At 31.7% G+C, this 20,280-nt stretch overlaps 1 protein-coding gene across 4 annotated transcripts in view; it reads left to right on the plus strand.

Annotated features, from left to right (window-relative positions):
• LOC145243507 (sprouty-related, EVH1 domain-containing protein 2-like) overlaps positions 1-20,280 on the plus strand; it is a 275,916-nt gene that overhangs the window by 74,221 nt on the left and 181,415 nt on the right. The window contains exon 1 of one of the 4 annotated variants that reach the window (XM_080106473.1): positions 3,703-4,019. The exons of 2 other annotated variants lie outside the window; for them this stretch is intronic. In XM_080106473.1, coding sequence (XP_079962599.1) covers positions 4,006-4,019 — 14 coding nt within the window. In that variant the 5' untranslated portion in view covers positions 3,703-4,005. Of the gene's footprint in view, positions 1-3,702; positions 4,020-20,280 lie in introns of those variants that run through there. One more of the 4 variants, XM_080106471.1, reaches the window with a different exon arrangement.

The raw sequence follows: 20,280 nt of genomic DNA on the forward strand, positions 1-20,280 counted from the left end.
CAGTAGTCTGAGGAATTCACGTAATACAAATATATTTTAAGTTTAATATTTCATTTCAAACCAGAAAATAACGATTTTTGACAAAAAACATTTCATGTATAAAGTTAGGTATGTGTATGTGCACATCCAGATACACTTTGGTGTTGATTTTCAAGCTGACTTCGAAGATGTGAGGTGGCATGATGTGGCCCTCACTTGAAACCACACCCAGAACCAGAACCGTGGCCGGAAACTTTGTTTTCATAACCTTGGGTACGTCCCTGTTATTTGTGGCAATCCAGCGATGCATTTTGAGGGTGCTGGCAACGGTCCTGTTGTCATAATTTGGATTGGTATAGAGCATGTGTTGTACCGTAGCACATCTCCGATCCACTCGTTGAACATTGTGTCGCTTTCAAGTTCCTATCGCTCTTGGGATTTTTACACAACTGGCCAACTAGTAAATGGTCTGCAACAGAAAAAGAAAACCGGTTTTCATCAAACGGAAATGAAATCAGGTTGTTTTTTCTAATGCGACAATTTTATCGTTCCACCCTGTACTTATGCAGAAAAGACGTTTAAGAATTTAACAGAAATTCCCGAGTTTTGATTACAAATTCCAGACTTAGCCGCGATATACAGATAAACTGAACGTTACCCACTTTCTTTTAGTGCAATAAAATCTCTAGAGATTTTCCAGAATAGTTAACAAAACAAAAAACGAGTGAAAAAATAAATAAATACACAACAAATAGATATTACCAAAAGCAAATCTAGGATAATTTTTTGTGTGTATTTTTAAGTGTTTTATTATTTAAACGGAAAGATTGTGTAAAAGCTCTCGAATTAGACGAAAAACAAAATGGTGATCTCAATTGAGTCTCGATAATCGCCCAAAAGTCAAAAATTAAACAAAATTCTGATAGAAATACATCCAATAAATGTCACTAATTATGCGAAAATATAATGTTCTACCAGTAGTTTGTTTGATTTTCGATTTTTGAGTGATTATAGAACCTCGACTGAAACCAACATTGTTTTTCTTTCTACATCAGGTTTTATACTACTTTTATTTTAAGTAAAAAAAAAAAAAAAAAATTTTTAATAAGTGTAAACACACACAAAAAAAAAAGCTTCAATCAGTTCGTAACTTAGCTTGCATTTGGTAACATTTATTTGTTATATATTTATTTTTTCACCCCCTTTTTTTGTTATTCGCATTATTTGAATTCATCTTGAGTGTCATTTTCACAACGTTTCGGTCGATATAACCTCCGACCTTCTTAAGGTGTATCTTGTCGAATTTGACTGAAACCACCATTTTGTTTTTCGTTCTGCATCAACAGGTTTTACACTATCTTTATTTTTAAGTTAAAAAAAAGAAAAAAAGAAAAGGCTGTGTTGCGAAAATGACACTCAAAATGAGAACAGTAGTCCGATGAATCCAAATAATACGAATAGTCAATCCTCATCTCAAAAATTCAGTAACTTATTTTTGTTGTTTTGTTGGCTATTCCGGAAAATCACGAAATCTCCTCCTAAACTTTTTTTTGCATTCTTCTAATTTTCTCGAAACACGCGTAAAACTTTCTTTGGGTGTCTATTCCGCATTAGCACCAATATTTGTTTTAACCGAAAACACACAACAGCAACAAAAGTTTGGACTGAAAAAAAAAAAAGTCAAAATAGCAGATACGTACATTATTGTACTGTTCAAACAAATTAGTTGTAAACAAATGGTGGTTCATTCCCGGAACATACGCAATACGGATCATTCAATAGAACTTTCATCGGATTTATCAAATACTAGTGCAGTAGTGCACACACTCTGCCAGAAATTATGCTTCACCAGTGTTCGAATTAATAATCATAGAATTATGCCAGTAATTAAACTTTTCATGTATAAATTATTATATTTTTATGGGAACCGTTTCCAGACAAGGCATAAAGCCACTTGATGTGAATAGCCAAAAAAAGAAAATAAATAAAGGTAAATTTTTACTTTCTTTTCATCTTAGAAATCACTTGTTTGCGCCAAATTTAAATGCGACGATTGTTTTCAGCATACTCGAAAACCTACATGTCATTTGAAAGGTGATTGTTAAAGTGGAGAGAAAGTAAAAATTTACCTAAATAGATACCACTTCATAGTCAAAAATTAGCCAACGATAAATGTAAGATGGATAGATTCCGACCTAAGAAAAACAGCACATCTTCCCCCTTTGTCAGAAACATTGCTTGTAAAACGTGAGGACTAAAGGACGAAATAAGGGAAGCGAGAGTTACGAGGCTGCCAGAATTAAACCTAAGGTCCATTTTCTATCCTCCAAAATCATCATCATCATCATCATCATCATCATCATCATCATCATTTTTGATGACCCAAAGGAAAAATACAGGAACTGTTTTTTTTTTAATTTATTTATTAATTTATTTTTATTTATTTATTTATTTATTAGAGGGAGGATTTCTGGGCATTTTTTTTTTTTTTCCACAAAAAAGGGGTGACAGAAAATACAACAAATAAAAATACCAAAGGCGAGATAAATTATTCTTCTACCTGCCTGGATATTTGTTTTTAATTTCAACTTATTCTAAAGCGTTTATTTACTTCGAACCCAAAATAATTTCAAGTCTGTTGACACCCGTCCAATGTCACCAATCGTGCGAAAATGTAATATTCTATCAGTATTCTGTATAATTTTCGATTTTTGAGCTATTATCAAGTGTCCAAATGGCTGTAAGGAAACCGCCATATGTTTTCGTTCTAACTAAACAGACTTGGAACTACTTATTACTTATGTTTCAAAGTAAAAAAAAACGCTTTAAAATAAGTTTAAAACTTATCCAGATAGGTAGAAGAGATGAATAACTAATTATCTTGCCTTTGGTAACATTTATTTGTTGTATATTTATTTATTTTTGCAGACAGCGAGGGTTGTCTGATTATTTGCTTTCTCATTTCCCTTCAACACTTGAAATGGGTTCGTCCGGCATGTTTTTTACTCGCCAAATCTCTTCATGATGTAATGGAATTACATATATTTTTACATATATATTATAGAGCTCCAAATACTCATTAATTTTTAGTACACGGTCGAGGATCCCAATGTACGCTGGCATTTTTAGCCATGAAAAGAAAAAAAAAACCTTAAAAAAAAAAAAAAAAGTGACTGGGAGGGGATCGACCTCAGTAAAGTCGGAAATTTCTGATCTCCACCCTTTAAAACGAAAGGGGAGTCACTTTTGACGACCAGTCGAGCAATAGCATTAGCAATGACTTTGTTGTCTCAAATAAGTCATTTTTTTTTCTCCGACTCAACGAATGAAAATAATGACTGAACTAATGAAAATAATTAAAACTTACTTTTCCATTTATTTTTTCTTCTCGCCAATTTTTTTTTTTTTTTTTTTCCTCTTCTCCCCAGCTTGCATAAATAAAGCTAAGTACTCTAGTCAACTTTTCGTTTAAGGTTCAGCCCGATCATCTTCTTATATATTATAAAACAAGAAATGTGGTTTGACCAACAAAATGCGTGTGTGACGGAGAAAGTGCTCCGGCTTTATTGTTTCAAAAAGCAGAAAAACTAAACCAGCATACGAACATAGAAATCCGCGTTTCTCTGAAACGCGCACTCCGAGAGAGAGGGAAGAGGCCTCCTTCATACTTGTCGTTGATATTACCACCACTCCACTCTCTCTCTGTCAAGCAAGTTCTCGCTTTCTCTCTCTCTCTCTCTCTCTGATTCTGCATACCCCCCTCTCTCTCTCTCTCTCTCTCTTTCTCTCTCTCTCTCTCGCCTTAGTTCTTTGTCAGCTGTGGCGTCTACCAGTACTTCCCAGATGTTGGAGGTCACCTAAAAAAAAAAGAAAAACAAACAAAAAAATAAATAAAAAAAATAAAAATACAGTCGTCTTTATACCAAACTCTCCGTAATTCAGCACTGGAAGGTCGAGCAAAAACCGCTCTCTCTTCGAAGTTCTCCATGTATTTCCAACGGGTTTTTACTTCGTTACCCCATACTTATGAAAGAAGTTAAGTAAGTACAAATGCGTGTATATATATATATATATATATATATATATATATATATATATATACACGCACATACATATATTTGTGTGTATGTTTGCCCACTGTCAGGTTATCATACTTTACTGTTTTTTGTTGTTGTTTTATCCCAACTTGAAATCGAGACACGCACACACACACAACAAACTTCTTTTTCGAATAACTTCGTCTCCTTGCTTCTAACTTGTAATCCTCTTTATTTAAAGTTATATATATATATATATATATATATATATAATTGTATGTATATATATATATATATATATATATATATATATATATATATATATATTTATATTTTACTCTAAATGTCGTCTATCTGTTGCATATCTGGCTCGATGTAAAGTCAATTTCCTCTCTGATCGGATATTTTCTCGCGTCAACTTTTTCTTTTCCTCGACATTCCTTTACTTTATTTGTAAATGATGGTGGACTGTTAAAATCTCGACAAACTTTCTCTTTTTTATTGTGTTTTAAATACAAGATTAAAATATATATATATAAACTCCCCCTCCCCGACTTCACATTTATTCAACTTTTTATCATTGATATTAAATTGCCTGATGAATCTAAAAAATGTCATTTTAATCAATTATTCTAAGGTTTCACGATTTCTTTTCTGTCGCCAAGTAAAATTGTGGTACTTGTGTTACCGCGCTGAAATAACATTTAGAAAGCCATTCTTAACATGGGGAGGGGTTTTGTAATTATTCTGTGCTTCCACCTAACAATTTGATAATAAAAAATAAAAAAAAAGATACCGTAAACCTTCAATTTATCTTGAGAATACTATTTTTAAAAATATAGCGCGGTAACATAGGTGCATAAACACCAAAATCGTTGTTTTCCGAATCTTGTAAACACGATAAATTTAACATGGTCCAGATTTTTACTCTTTGGTGTGCTATGAGTAATAACGCAAAAAAATCGAGAATAAAAAACAAAATACAGCTAATAATTGTCACCTATTGGTCGAAAATTTAGTTTTCAACATAAATTTTCGACCTATTTGTAAATTAGCTGTATTTTTGTTTAATTTTCAATTTTAGGGCGATTATCGAAGTTTCAATTCAGTCGAATTTATCGGCTTTACCGAAAGCAACGATAAAAATGTAAATAAAAGTGATTTAAAGTACTTTTTAAAAAAATTTTAAAAAAGTAAAAAAAACAAAAAAACTAATCTATTCAGACAGATAGAAACGTAACTTTATTGCGTTTGGTAACATTATTTTGCTGCCATTTTTTTGTTAAGTATTCTTAAATCGCGAGAATTAAATATTTATGGCAGATTTTTATTCGAATCCATTAGTCTATCGAACGCGATTTTCGCTTATTTCCTTAAGTTTAAAACCAATTGTTTTGTATTTATTAAAATACACCATTTTTATAAAAATTAATATAAATCTGAAATTTACATGTAAAATTAGGTATATTTATTTTAAATCTGTGGACTTAAATATAAAAACAATTGGTTTAAAATTTGCGGAAGTCACATTCAGTGATCTTTATGCCTATTAATAATATAATTATCGTGAATAATTATTAAATTATTAACTCCTTTAACCGCTTCTTGTTTGTTTTTGTTTTTTTACTTTATTTTTGCATTAAAACTTTGTCAAAATTTTATATTGTAATGCATTGCATTACAAAATTACAGCAATATAGGTACTAGTGCAGAGAGTTATCCGGACGTAAATAATAACGTTATTATTTAAAAAGCCATTCTTAACATGCGGAGGGGAGGGTATTTTGTACTTATTCTATACTTCAACCTTACAATTGAATAAAAAAAACATATCATAAAACTTTAATTAAACTTGGAAACACGATTTAAAAAATAGCGCGGATCACTCTCTGCACTAACACCATATATATATATATATATATATATATATATATATATATATATATATATATATATATATATATATATATATATATATATATATAAAACACGGTCGTTAACTTCATGGCCAGAAATAGAATTTGCGACCAATTAAATTTATCCAAAAGAAAAGTTGAAAAATCAAGCGGATAGGAGGGAATATTCTTCATTATCCAAGTTTGTCGTTTAGTAAAGAGAAAGAGCACCTGCGTTCTGTTAACATTTTGTTTGTGTATATCTTTATTTATTTATTTTTAATTATAGACCGTGTGTGTGTGTGTGTGTGTGTGTGTGTGTGTGTGTGTGTGTGTGTGTGTTGAGAGACACTAGATGAATTGATTTCATTTATGATTTTTTAAAAATTCGATCGTGGGTGTGAAACAACTTTTCGCAGTTGTTGGTCTGCACGCACTTCGTTAGCTTATTGCGCGCACACGCGTCTCTGCGTGTGTGCGTGTGAAACTTGTATCAATACAACACGCGATATCCTATTTTTAAGTAAAGGAAAAAAAACATCTAAGTTTTAGTTTAACTATTTTTATTTACATCTGTGTTTCATTTTATGAAAACTTTTCTTCACATTAATGAGACGCGTCAAAAAGACTAAGGAATTAAGTTTCTCGAAAGTTTTAGCTGATTCTTTTTTTAAAAGCTTTTAATATCCATTTTTATATTATTTTGGGGGTACTTTTATATGAAGAGACCCTGCCTGCACGGCCAGAACTATTACAATTCACGAAACACGCCGTAAATGACTGAGCCGGATGCTTGTGTAGATGGGTGATCTTTTAAACCAACGCATTTCGGGTGAAAACATTACGTACTTTACGTGTCATGTCGAAATTATTATAAATTTTGAAAAATTACGAAAAATGACAAGTTAGGAGGTGTACTAGATATATTTATAAATGTATATAAATCATCCACAATTATGTTCTGAGATTGTGGAAGGACCCTTTATCTAAGTCGAGGGTTATCTCCCTTTTTTATCATCCTGAATTGGTCGCACAGAGCACAACTCTCTCACATTCAAACATACGATAAAACTCAAGTATTCTATTTTTAGTTGCAACTATTTTTCTACTGGATCATTTTTCGTAATTTTTGGAATGTATACTAATTTCGACATGACACGTAAGTAATGTTTTCACCTGAAATGCGTTGGTTTAAAAGATTACTGACTTACACGTACATACCGAGACGTTGTTGTACTGTTACTGACATTAAATGATTTTTTTTTTCTTAGTTTATGGTTCGTGTTAAGAATGGGTTTCGAAATTAGAATCGTTATGTGTATCAACTGGATTTATTTTAACAGTATTAGACTTATATTATTACACTCACACACACTAATATATATATATATATATATACAGTATATTTTTTTTTTCTTAGGCATATTTCGTTAAATAAAATAGACAGTTTTTGTCTATTAGTTCTGTATCATTTTATTTTTTTATTTTATTATCCTTTCTAACTTCTGAATAACGGTCTTCACTTCTGGCAGGAACCGGCTGATGTAATCGCCATATTTATCATAAGTTCGAGTATTTTCCGATCCTTCTGGGTTCATCATCAGGGATAGATTAATCTAGTTTTGAACAATGTATTAGTGTTTTTGTTTTTTTGTTTTTCTTTTTTCCACCGGTTAATTTTTTTAATAACTTTACAAACATTTCAAGATGTTACTACTATTGATAAAGTTTATTTTATTCATAGTAGATTTTTATAGTTTTTTCAAACAATGCTTCTAGTATTTCAAGTTTCGTTTATTATTGGTCTGTTCAAGTATATATGTGTTTACTAAAATCGGTACTAGTGCAGAGTGCAGAGAGTGATCCGGGCGTAAATAATAACGTTATTATTTAAAAAGCTATTCTTAACATGGGGAGGGTGTTTTCTACATATTCTGTACTTTAACCTTACAATTGAATAAAAAAAACATATAAAACTTTAATTAAACTTGGAAATACGATTTAAAAAATAGCGCGGATCACTCTCTGCACTAGCACCCTAAAATCTTCCTAAATTGTGACAGGAGACGCGAACGTTGATTAGTCAAGTGGTTAAATATAGCACTGTTTTCGGAGTGATGCATGGTTAATCTTCTCGAGAAGGTGGTGGTAGTCAAACCTATGTATACGTTTTCACACCTTAATTGTCGGAGACACAATCTCCCAAAGGACATTTGAATTCATAAACTAAGTTAGTCCTATCAAGCAGATCAGTGGAGGGGAAAGGGTTATTTGTTATAATCAGGTTAGAGTTTTAATGATAAATCCAGAAGGATTGGAAAGTACTCGGACTTGTGACAAATATGGCGATTATATTGGTCGGTTCCTGGCAGAAATGAAGACGATTATTCAGAAGTTGGAAATTATTAAAAATAGAACTAATAGACAAAAAGCATCTACTTTATTTAATGGTATATATATTAACTAGGTACGTGCAAAATGAATGTTGATGCTCAAAATGTATAAAAATTTTGCCCTCTCCCTTAACGTAATAAAAAATTCAAAAAAATCAAGAAATTAACTCATTTGAATGAAATTTTCAGTATTTATCAAATGATGATCACGAAATATAATGAACCTGTTATTTAGGGGAAATGTATTATTTCGGTTAAACAAAAAATACCTTTACTAAAGTTATGGTTTTCAGTAGTTTAAAAGTGCATGAATTTAGTTTTGCTTTTTTTATGAAAATAAAGCATCGTAAATTATAACAATTAAAAAATAATAATAATTTTTATAGAAACATTACGAAAAAAAGCCCCTAACGTCCGTTTTCATGAATTCGATATAACTTGAAGAAAGATTAATTTCTTGAACTACCAATATTATCATTTAATTAAGCATTGTTTATTTAATATTTTCACGCAAACAAAAAAATATAATTGCAAAAAATATTTCTACTTTTTTTTTGTTTTGTTTTTTTTAATTAAAGGTTTCGCATAATTTTTATATGTAATGTTTTCCTTCTTTGCATGAATGTGAAACTTTCGGTGTAACATAATTTTTACATAATGTGGAAAAATAAAAAAAATATATAAAAATAATTAAATTTAAAAAATGACAAAAAATGATACAAACGTTCAGGATAGGAATGTACGGATGCACATCTGGGGGGGGGAGAAAACCAGCACCCCATTCTTAGACTTTCTTAGATTGGGGCTTCCGTATAATCGATGTTTATAAAATTTCCATTTGTTGTGATTTTGTGAAGGGCAGAATCCCTCGATTTTGGGGGCTAATTAAGCTATTTTTTGTACACACAAGGTGTTTTTTTTGTTGTTTTGTTTTTTTTTTAATTCAATATTTCAGAACTTTACTAATTATCTTTGAAATAGACCCAAAAAAAATAAGAATTTTTACAATGAATTTATTTAACTTTCAAAATTTAGCTGAATTGGTTAGCACGCTGTGAAAACGTTCTTAATATGGGGAGGTTGGAGTGCTTATATATAATACACTGGGCTGGAGCAGTGGAGCACGTCGTAAAAATTGACCGTTTTACCAAAGTTTGGGTAACATCCGGCAAGATATCGAGCTTAAATGGATAACGCAAACCAGATTCGAACGATTTTTTTTAAAGATTTTCTATTTCGTCATCATTATTAGCAAAAGACAAATGTGTCACGTTTATAACCCCCCCCCCCCCAAAAAAAAAATGCATGAAGGGTGGAAATGGGATCTCGGCATTCAACCAAATAAAGACAATCCATAGTGATTAGTGTTGGAACGATAAATCGGAATCGGAAAATTTTGTGCCCATTTTCCGATGCCAAAAACGATTCTTTTCATTGCTTCTTTTTGTTTAGAACTTGTTTTTCCATAGCTCGTAATAATGATGAACATTTATTGATTTTAAACTATTAGTAAAACTAAACTTACAGATCATTCCCACAAATGTGTATGTTTGCGAAAATATACGCACATATTACAGTAACCCCCCCCCTCCCATGTATATTTAGAACTTTTAAAAAGATTCAGAATCTGTAATTGTATCGAAATCGGGGGAAAATACTGGGATCTTCTCATCACTAATACAAGGGTCGTTCCAAAAGTAATGCCTCCTGTTTATTTTTTCAATTAAAAAAAAAAGTTGAATAGCTACAAAGACGGGAATTGTACCATTAAAACGAGTGATCTTTTCTGCTACAGAATTTATTTTTCTAGTCACCACCATTCTCAATGTAGTGGGGTGACGATACTTTGTCACTCGCATCTTTGTCGCTACTCTGAAATCGACGAGTCCATCTATCAACTGTTCTGACATCATGGGTTACGTAAACGTTCAATAGACGCCGATGAATGTTAATCGGTTTAATTTTTTGTGCATGGAGAAATTCAATGATGCATTTTGATGCACACCCATGACAGGGGTTGCCTTCTTAGTCCTCACACCGTCAATATCTGTAACAAAGATGAAACTTTCAGGTCATGTATGCATATATCCAGTCATAACAATGCAATTTTCAACCCTCCTGATCCATTCAGGCAAAATAAAAAAAGATAGGAGGCATTCTTTTTGCTACGCCTATCGTAGTAATGTTCCCCAGTAATAAACTGTACCAAGTTTTATGAAGTACTTTACGTATCTTGAGAAAAGGATTACTAGGGTGTATAGGGACACCAAGAGTTTAAAAATGACCATAAAAATAAGCACTAAGTATTTTTCCATCAACACCTTTATATTAAAGTTATTTTACTTTTTCCCCCTCAATAAAAAATCCTGGGCAATTTTTTACTATAGATAAACGAAAAAGTGATTTTAAAAAATGATATAACAAATAAATGTTATCAAAAGTCAGGATGTCTTCTACCTAGATAAGTTTTTAGTGTTTTAACTTATTTTGTAAAAATTCAGTTCGAAAAACAAGTAATGCGGAGTGTTACGTGAGAACAAGAAAAAATGCCCGACCTCAAAAGGTTACATCTTTAGAGTTTCGATGATCGCTCAAAAATAGAAAATTAAACAAAAATACTGATAGAAACTCACCCAATAAATGTTACAGCGACATTTTTTTTGTTCTCACGTAACACTCGACACTACTCGTTTTTCCAACTGAATAAACGCTTTAAAAATATGTTAAAATATATATTTAAAAAAGCTACGTAGAAGAATAACGTATTTTGCTTTTTATAACATTTATTTGTTTTGGTTCTCATGTAGTTTTTTTTCTCCCTGATTCTACTTTCGTTTTTTTTTCTTATCTACATGCTCCTATTCCGAATTCATAGCAGTGGGTCGACATAGGTGGACATTTTTTTTTTTTTTTTTGGTGTGTGTTTTTCTTTAATTTTTTTTTTTTTTTAAGTTTAACATATTTCAAACTGATGCAAATTATTAAACTGTAAAAATAATTAAATCAAAACAAATCATTTTTTATTTCGAATTATTTAATCAAGTAAAAATTCCATTTTTTTTTTTTTAATTTTATTACTAAATTTAAAAAGCTAATATTTTATATAGTATTTCCAAGTTAAATTCAGTTTTTACGATATTTTTGTTTATTAAATTTTTAGGTAATTTGCTAGAATAACTTTTATATTTAGTAATCAAGTTAAAAAAAAAATGACATTTTTACTTGATTAGAAATAAATTATTTTTGTTTTAATTTATTTTTAATGTACAATAATTTATATCAGTTTGAAATAGGTTAGACTTAAATAATAAATTGTTAATGACCATTTTGGTATAAAAGTAAATAAAATAAAATAAAAAGTCCATTGATGTCGGCGCCCACTGTTATGAATTCTGAATAGGAGTATGTGAGCGAGAAAAAGCGAAAGTAGAATCAGGGAGACAACAACAACAAAATGAAAACCACTTTTGTTTTCTATAGTAAAAAAAAGAAAATCCTGTTATCCCATGATTACGCGCAGGGCGCACATACTCGTAACAGATGTTGCATATCAACCAAATCGTGTATGATGAAGTCACAAATGTGAAACAACCATGGGATATTCCAAAATAGGAACCAACACTGGGCATTTTTTGGAATTTGGTTTGGGTATGCAGCTTGAGTTTCTATAACAATCTCCGTCTATATTATTAATCGCGTATGTAAAATTACAGAGTAACCCACTTTACCCGGATCACTTAATTCTAAGAAAAATTCTTGCTTTCCATCCAACATTTAAAAAGGAATGGCCTTCCTTCTCACTTCAAGAATATCATGTCATGTAGAGTTTGCACGTAATAGAAATAGAAATCGGCAAAAAGTTTTATTAATTAGCGAAAAAGAAAGTGCATAGGTTGGCATTAACACTTCCTTCAGAATGTGGAGCAAAAAAAGAATGATGCACTTTCAATGGCTATATCATAAATGTCTGTTGCAATCCATAAGGGAAGCATCAATTTTTTGGGAAAGTTGGGAGAAAATGGGGTTGTTATTCGTGGCCTATTTCACTCCAGTGTCACTCTTTAACACTGGTTACCCTCATCTTCGGTCAGGAGGAAAGACCAAGTATTCGTTACGAGTTCTCACACATATCATCATCAGAGATTTAATCGCCGACAACAACTAGTAGTGTTCCCTGGAATCTGGGTGAAATGTCTCCTCCGATTTCCAGTACTCTCCACCTCTTTCGATAACCTTTGCAAATGAAGCTGCGTTATCACAACAGTCGTTTTTTACCATTAATTTCTCGCTGGCAATGACTACTGGTCTTAATTGGAATTTGGGTGTTAATAAGCCTTCCCATCATCATCATCATCATCATATTATTATTATTATTATTATTCCTCCTCCTCCTCCTCCTCCTCCACTACCACATTAAAAGCTGACATTGTGTCTAACTTTACTCGTATAGCGACAAGGAGAATCTTTATCTTTCATGTTTGTCATTTTTGTAAAATCGAAAATAACTATGGGATGCCATTCCAGAATTAGACCTAATTAAAAGATAAAAATATAGAACCTTAACGATTTACGTACGCGTTACCGAATGAAAAGTTCATATTCCAAAAATCATATAACCTGATCAAGTATTATATATATATATTTGTTGTTTTCTTAATCAAATTTTGTGAGAAACTTAAACGTTTTTTTGATCCGCCGTGTTTAATAAATAAGAAGGGCAACTCAACTATCGAGATCAAAATCAGCCTTGTAATAGCTACATTTTACTATCAAAATCGTAAATTAAAAAAAAAAATGATTTTCCATATATGAAAAAAAACAAACTATTTGATCAAAACTAGTTGATCAATTTAATGTAATTTTTTTTTTTTTTTTTTATGACATCTTTGTTCCATTACGGTACGTACATCATAAAGATTAAAAAAAAATTTTTTTTTTAATTAGGTTGAATTCTGAATAAGAACCTTTTTTTTATATATAATTACCTATGACGTCTTCTGCTAAAGATAAATATAACTTATATATATATATATATATATATATATATATATATATATATATATATATATATATATAATGAGTTAATTGGATTGCTCTTTGTCGTTTATTCGCTTTTCCCATATTTATCGCTTGGTTTTATCGCGAGTGCTGTAAAGTTAGTGGCATTTATAAGTAATAATAACTAACAGCATTGGTAATAAAGAATTGAGTTTGCTTGGAGGCACAACTAGCTTTTAAAGTTGGTGGAAAGAAGAAAAAAATTGGGGAAGTCAGTGAATTGAGTTTGCTAACCGAATGGAGGAGTAGGGCTAAGGCCAAGTTGGAGAGAGGGGAGAGTAATTGGATCGGGATATTTCGGGGAGGGGGGTCATATATAATACGTACTATATATCTAATATCAAGTTGAATAAAACAGTTGTTGAGATTTATAGGAAGGAAAACGAAAAAAAAGGAAGGTTCAATAAACTTGGATTCTTATAAATTTTTAGCTCTACCTAATCGGAGTTGCTCGAGATCTATCATGTTTTTTTTGTTTTTGTTTTTTTTTTTTTTGCTGGGTAGATTGGTGATCTTTTTGCTGGGTAGATTGGTGATCTTTTAAAAAAACACATTTCAGGTGAAAAACAATACGTGCTTACATATGGCGAAATTACTATACATTCAAAAACATTACCAAAAAATGGCCAGTATGTGCTAGATGCATTTTTTTTATTTTAAAATATCAGCTACAATTACGTCCCCAGATGACGGACCCGCTTGCTTGTCATACTAAATTGGTCGCACAACTTTTCCACATTAAAACATACGATAAAACACGATAGTTCGATAAATTCTATTTTTCTACTGTTATATTTTTCGTAATTTTTGGAATTTATACTCATTTCGACATGACATGTAAGTACATAATGTTTTCTACTTGAAATGTGTTGGTTTAAAAATTCGCCAATAAGCAATCACCAATTTTTTTTTAACCAAATTATATTTTAAATAATATTTTGTAAGTTAAATGTAATTATCACAATATAATTAACTGAAATTGTTGATTGAACTAAATTATTTTGTATGTTTTGAATTTATTGGATGTAATATAAAAAATTTGAAATGTACTCAGAAAATCAAAATGACTTTCTATTCAACAGTTTAAATGCTTTCAAATTTTCATTATGTTTCCATTATTAGCAAGATTAAAATGGCTGATTTGTTTACGAAGAATTGAAATGCATTCTGGTGGATCTAATTTCATTAAGTGCAGTTGCCTTTTTTTATGGATCTTCTTTTTGAGGACAAACACTTGCTTGTACTAATTGCCCCCCCCCCCTCCCCCGATTTATCGGAGAGGGAGCTATGTTTTCCATTTTATTAAATAAATGTGCACAATAAAAAAAATTTTTGCGAAAATTCCTGTTGCATCCCCATGGGCTCAAAAGAGGTAAAAAAAAAAAAAAAAAAAAAGAAATGCCTCAAAATGACCCAAAATGATCATTTTGCCCCATAACTTTTGATCGGTCCATTAGATATTTCTGAAACTTGTCAAAATATGGAGCCCATTGTTCTTAATATAAATCCAGTATGGGTGAACCTGGAAAAAATCTGGCTCATATCTCCGGGGACTTTTAGTGCTAAAAACGCTCCTTTTTGTGGCTCTTTTTTCATATTTCTCAACAAAAAACTTGATAGTGGTTTTACATGGTAGTCAACTCGAATATACATGTGTTAAGGCCTGAAACTTCACTGTTATCCATTTACACCGAGATTTGGCGTCCTCAGGGGCTCAAAAGAAGTCAAAAATGCCCCAAAATGGCCAAAAATTTTAAAAATGACACTTTTTGCCCCATAACTTTTGCCCATCCATTAGATTTTTCTGAAACTTGGCGAAAATGTGAAGGCAACGTTGGCCCTTCACACTTTTCACATTCATCCTTTCTTCACTATTTTTTGTGGTGTCATCTCACATGCCGCATCAGAGGGGGGGGACCACGCACACGAGGTTTGTTTATATCAAAGCGATCTTTTGAGATTGCTGTTCTTCTAAGAGTTGGTGTTTGTATTTTCCTGCAACTTGGTATTTCATGGATTGCGTCTAAGTAATGTTTTTAAAAAATTTCATTAGACCAATTGCCCCCATTCCAACCAGTATAGTGCTTATTTCATTTAAGGAAGATGTCGTTTCTGAATTTTTGAGATAAGGATTAGTTATTCATATTATTTGGATTCCTTAGACTACTGTTCTCGTCTTGAGTGTTATTTTGACAACGTTTTGGTCAATGTAACCTCCGACCTTCTACAGGTGTATCTTGTCTAACTCGGGAATTTGGACAGAATTTCAAAATTGATTTTTCCAAGTACTCTAACCACTGTGCCATGGGTCCTTGTGAACGCAATGACCCGTGGCACAGTGGTTAAAGTATATTGTAAAAGTGATATCCACTTGAAGGTTGAAGGTTCAATCCTCAGTGTGGGCGATTGAAAAATACAATTGCGAATTGTCATGACTGATGGAACAGGAGTATGCTACTCCGTGAACTAAATAAGGGTTTCGTTCAAAATGCTGTCCGAAGTTTGACAGAAACATTCCCGAGTTTGACAAGATACAACTGAAGAAGGAGGTTACATCGATCGAAACGTTGTGAAAGATGAGAACAGTAGTCTGATGAATCCAAATAATGCGAAAGATCATGTCATTTGCAAGTCATCTTTTTACATGTTTTTTTTATTTATTTATTTTTTTATCAATTTGCTCAAGCTAGAGATCGGGCATCCTACCGGATGCCAAACATCTACCTGCTAAATCAGATATTCCAACCGAGAGATCTTTTTTGCATTCAGACCGTCTTTTTAAGTGCAATTGTTTGAATTTCTCTTGCACTTGCTTCACTTAGTATATTTGCCAGGTAGTTTTTTTTTTTAATTTTTCATGAATCGAGTTGCTTCTATAATTACTGGAATCCTAGAGATCAGATTCCAGTTTCTTTTCATGTCATAAGACCTTTGTATTTCATTATGTTTTCCCTCTCAGCTGTGTTTAACCCAGCATCGTTGGCGACACTAACTTCTAAGGTTGTTTCTTTCTCCTTTTTGTCCCATATCACTATGTCAGATTTTATGGCTCTATTTTCAGTGTATGTAGCCGCTTAAAAAATACAAACCAAAGACCCTCAAATTTGTGTTCTTGATTGGTGTCACCCTGCATGAATAATGTCTAAAATTTAGAGAAAAATTTTTTTTCATAAACTGGTGCGATTTTGTCAAGGGATCGGTTTACCAATGATTTTATTTCCTAAAGGGAAATTACTCTGATTTTTTTTTTTTTTTTTTTTGTAATGGAGGAGTTCATTCCCTTATGCTAACTCCTTTCTCGAGAAATTGTAAAAATAAGTTGTCTGTGTGTGTTCCGAGAGAGGAATCGACTGAACTGATTAGAGATAGTAGTTTTAATACAGGGTGACTCAAAAAAAAAAAAAAAAAAAAAAAAAAAAACGTGCCCAAACTCTAATTAGGCCCCTTTTCTTAGTGTTTTGTCCAACGAAATTTAACACAGTGTATTCTTTGTCCCAGCTCCCACTGGGGTCTTGGTGTACTCACGGTCGTTGATTCTGCCATGTCCTGTAAAATAAGGGCAATCGGTGAATAAATAATGGAGATATCACGTTTTTTTTTGGGGGGGGGGGTCACCCTGTATAAATGTTATACTTTTGCTCCGAGCAATGACAAGTAGACCTACTAGTCTATTATATGAACGGCCGCTGTCTATGTGTATGCCCAACTAAAAGTCAAAAACTACAAAACAAACACCTACAAAGTTTGGATCAGCATGATAATAGATTATATAAAGAGAGGTGACTGACATTATATTCAATGTATTAAATGAGAGGAATGTGTGAAGAAACAGGGAAGAGTGGGAGAAAGTTAGATTGAGAGAGGTGTAAAAGAGATAGAAGTCTTAATATGATGTTACACTTGCTAACCTCTTCTGTTTATTATGTCCCCCGGGCAATGCTGCGTAGCTTTGCTAGTTTGAATATAGAGATTAAGTAAGTAGTTTAATAGCAGTTGTTGAAATATCTCTCACACTTCTATGGTTTTCAACCACATTTTGGATAAAATATTTTTTGTCTTTAAATAAAATTCTGACTTATTTTTACAAATTTAGAATAAATTTTAAATACATTAAAAAGTAAATTAGAATTTTATTTCCAGACAAAATCACATTTGTAACCGACACCGTTTTTATTCAATTTTTATTAGTGATAGTAAGATTTTAATATTTTTCCTGATTCCGATGCAATACCCTATTCTATTCCTATATTCCCAATTTCAATATAATATTTATTATAAAATCGTTAAAAAAAAAAAAAGTAGAATTTCATTTGGCGGGGTGGGGGGGGGCGGTATTTAGTGAAGAGTCCTTATCTACTTTGAAATCCAGATATAATTCTTTTTATGTTGACAAACTTCATGTTTTCTCTTTATGTATTGTATCCAAGATTTTAATAAACTCGTGTGATTTTCAGTTTTTATTTTCACCTGTGCCAACAATAAAAAAAAAAATAAAGAGAAAATCAAATTTTGAACAAATAATAAATAGGTAAAAGAATCGTTTCTAAAATCGGGAATCAGGCTAAAAAAAAAAAATTTTGATATCCTCAAAAAGTTTTCATTTTCCGAATTCCGATTAATTGTCCCAACACTAGTTCCTATAGTACAATTGAATCATCTCTGTTTAATTATATTGATGGATTATCAAACATTTTAATGCATCGTAATGTTGTAGTTTTTTATCCAAAATGGTGGACGACTGTGACGTGAATTGTTTGCTATTTTTGAAAGATTATTTTTCGTTTTATTTCGGATCCATTTATTAAAAAAAAAAAAAAAAAAAATTTACTATTATAAAATATTTCTTTTCTTATTTTTATTTTTTAATTTTATTGTAAAAATAAAATCTGCTTCTTATAAATGAATCCGAAATATAACAAAATGTAACCAACCATTTAAAATAGCAGACGATTAAATGACATCACAGTCGCCACTATTTTGGATTAGAAACTACAAAATTACAAAGTTTCTCAATCAAATTTAAAGTTTGAAGCGCGATATCAGTTTTTAATCGATAATGAATTTTTATTGTAACGTTTCCAAATTTTTGAGATGAGATTTGATAATTTTCATTATTTGGATTTTTTACTGTTCTCATTTTGAGTGTTATTTTCACGTTTCAATCGATGTAACCTCTGACCTTCTTCCGGTGTATCTTGTCAAATTTGGAAATGTTTCTGCCAAACTCTGGAATCTGCTCGGAATTTCAAACAGAACCCTTTATTTAATAAGAGCAAAAATATGCTACCCTTTAGGGGTAGCATATTTTTGCTCTGTCATCCATGACTGGGTAGAAGTCCTAAGTAATTTGAAATTGTATTTTTAGTGTCACCTTCACTGAGGATTGAACCTTCAACCTCCAGAAAAGTAACTTTACAACTGAATTTTACCAAGTACTTTATCCACTACACCACGGGTTCTTCCGGACATGTGACAGAAAGATTCCTAAGTTCAACAAGATATATCTGAAGAAAGCTGGAGGTTACATCGGCTAAAACATTGTGAAAATAGATTTGTTTTATGGCATATCAACCCTTTTCTGATTATTTAATGCAGAATCAAATAATTTTGAAAAAGTTTTTATGCTTTAAGTTGTTTATATCTTCAAATATTTAGTCATGGTGTTTGGTTTGCTTTTCTTGTATAGGAAAATTGTTGCTTTTGTTTATGACTTTGCAGAACATGATTGAGTTTTACAAAAGGAAAAAAAAAAACAATAACATTAATGTTTGGTGTATTTGAGGTCAGAAAGTCAGTATCTTCAAACAGTGTGATTTGATAGCACCAGTATTGTGAAAATAACACTAAAGATGAGAACAATAGTGCAAAGAATAATGATGACAATACGCATTTTTGTTGTGGACATTTAGGTTTTGGGTGTGTATATGTGAGGGGGTACTATAATGTGAAAATGAACAAAACGGCTGACGAGCTTTGGAAGAAGGATTATTAATTTTATAAATATAGTAACAAGCTGGCTGACCTTGCCCGGCTGAAAAATACATTTAAATATATTTCAATTTATGCAGATCTTATATTTATTATAGAATCAATTCTTTATTATTATAGTAGCCTCGGTGCCCGGCATTGCCCGGGTGTTTTAAGGCGTGTGTATTAGCAAAAAAAAAAAGTGGTAGTAGGCAGGCAGGCTCGAACCTGTAGTGCGAAGGTGGAAAAGAAAGTAAAAGAAAATCTGGTGTCTTACTGCTACTCCATGACGCGACCAGAAGTTTGGAAATTAGGCAAAGTCAATCCAACCGATACAATGACTTGTAAAAATGGCTCACAAAAAATTGACCCCTCCTTATAGAAAACTGTCCAGTTGAAGGTGAAGAAATTAATGTTTTTGGACAATTTTTCAATATTTGTCATTCAAGACGTAGAGCTTTGAAATGATATCAATGTTGTGAAAATCCGTCACGCTCTGTCAAAAGTTTTAGGCAGACAAATATACATACATACATACATACATACATTTAAACAGACAGGTGAGATTTATATTATAGATAACATTGAAAATGGCTGAAAAACGACCCCCTCCCCCCGACAAAACCTGGTCCAGTTGACATATAAAGGATGGATAATTTTATCTTATTTTTGGATATCATACATCTGGAGCAATGTCGATCAAGATAATATGAACTTTGCAGGTTTTTCATTAGAAGTTTTTGCTCTTTTAGCTATATATATATATATATATATATAAACATACACACATAACTGCCCTTTATATAAGAGATGAATGTTAATTCATAGTAAAATTAGCAAGGTTACCTGGTATTGCAAAGGATAACATATTTCTATTGAAACTTTGTCTTTTTACTTCTCTCTATATGTCTCTTTATTTTCCCTCTCTTCACCTTCTCTTTTAACTCCACC

The sequence above is a fragment of the Euprymna scolopes genome, chromosome 22, assembly GCF_053919585.1.
Source record: "Euprymna scolopes isolate OS-2025 chromosome 22, ASM5391958v1, whole genome shotgun sequence".
NCBI lineage: Eukaryota > Metazoa > Mollusca > Cephalopoda > Sepiida > Sepiolidae > Euprymna > Euprymna scolopes.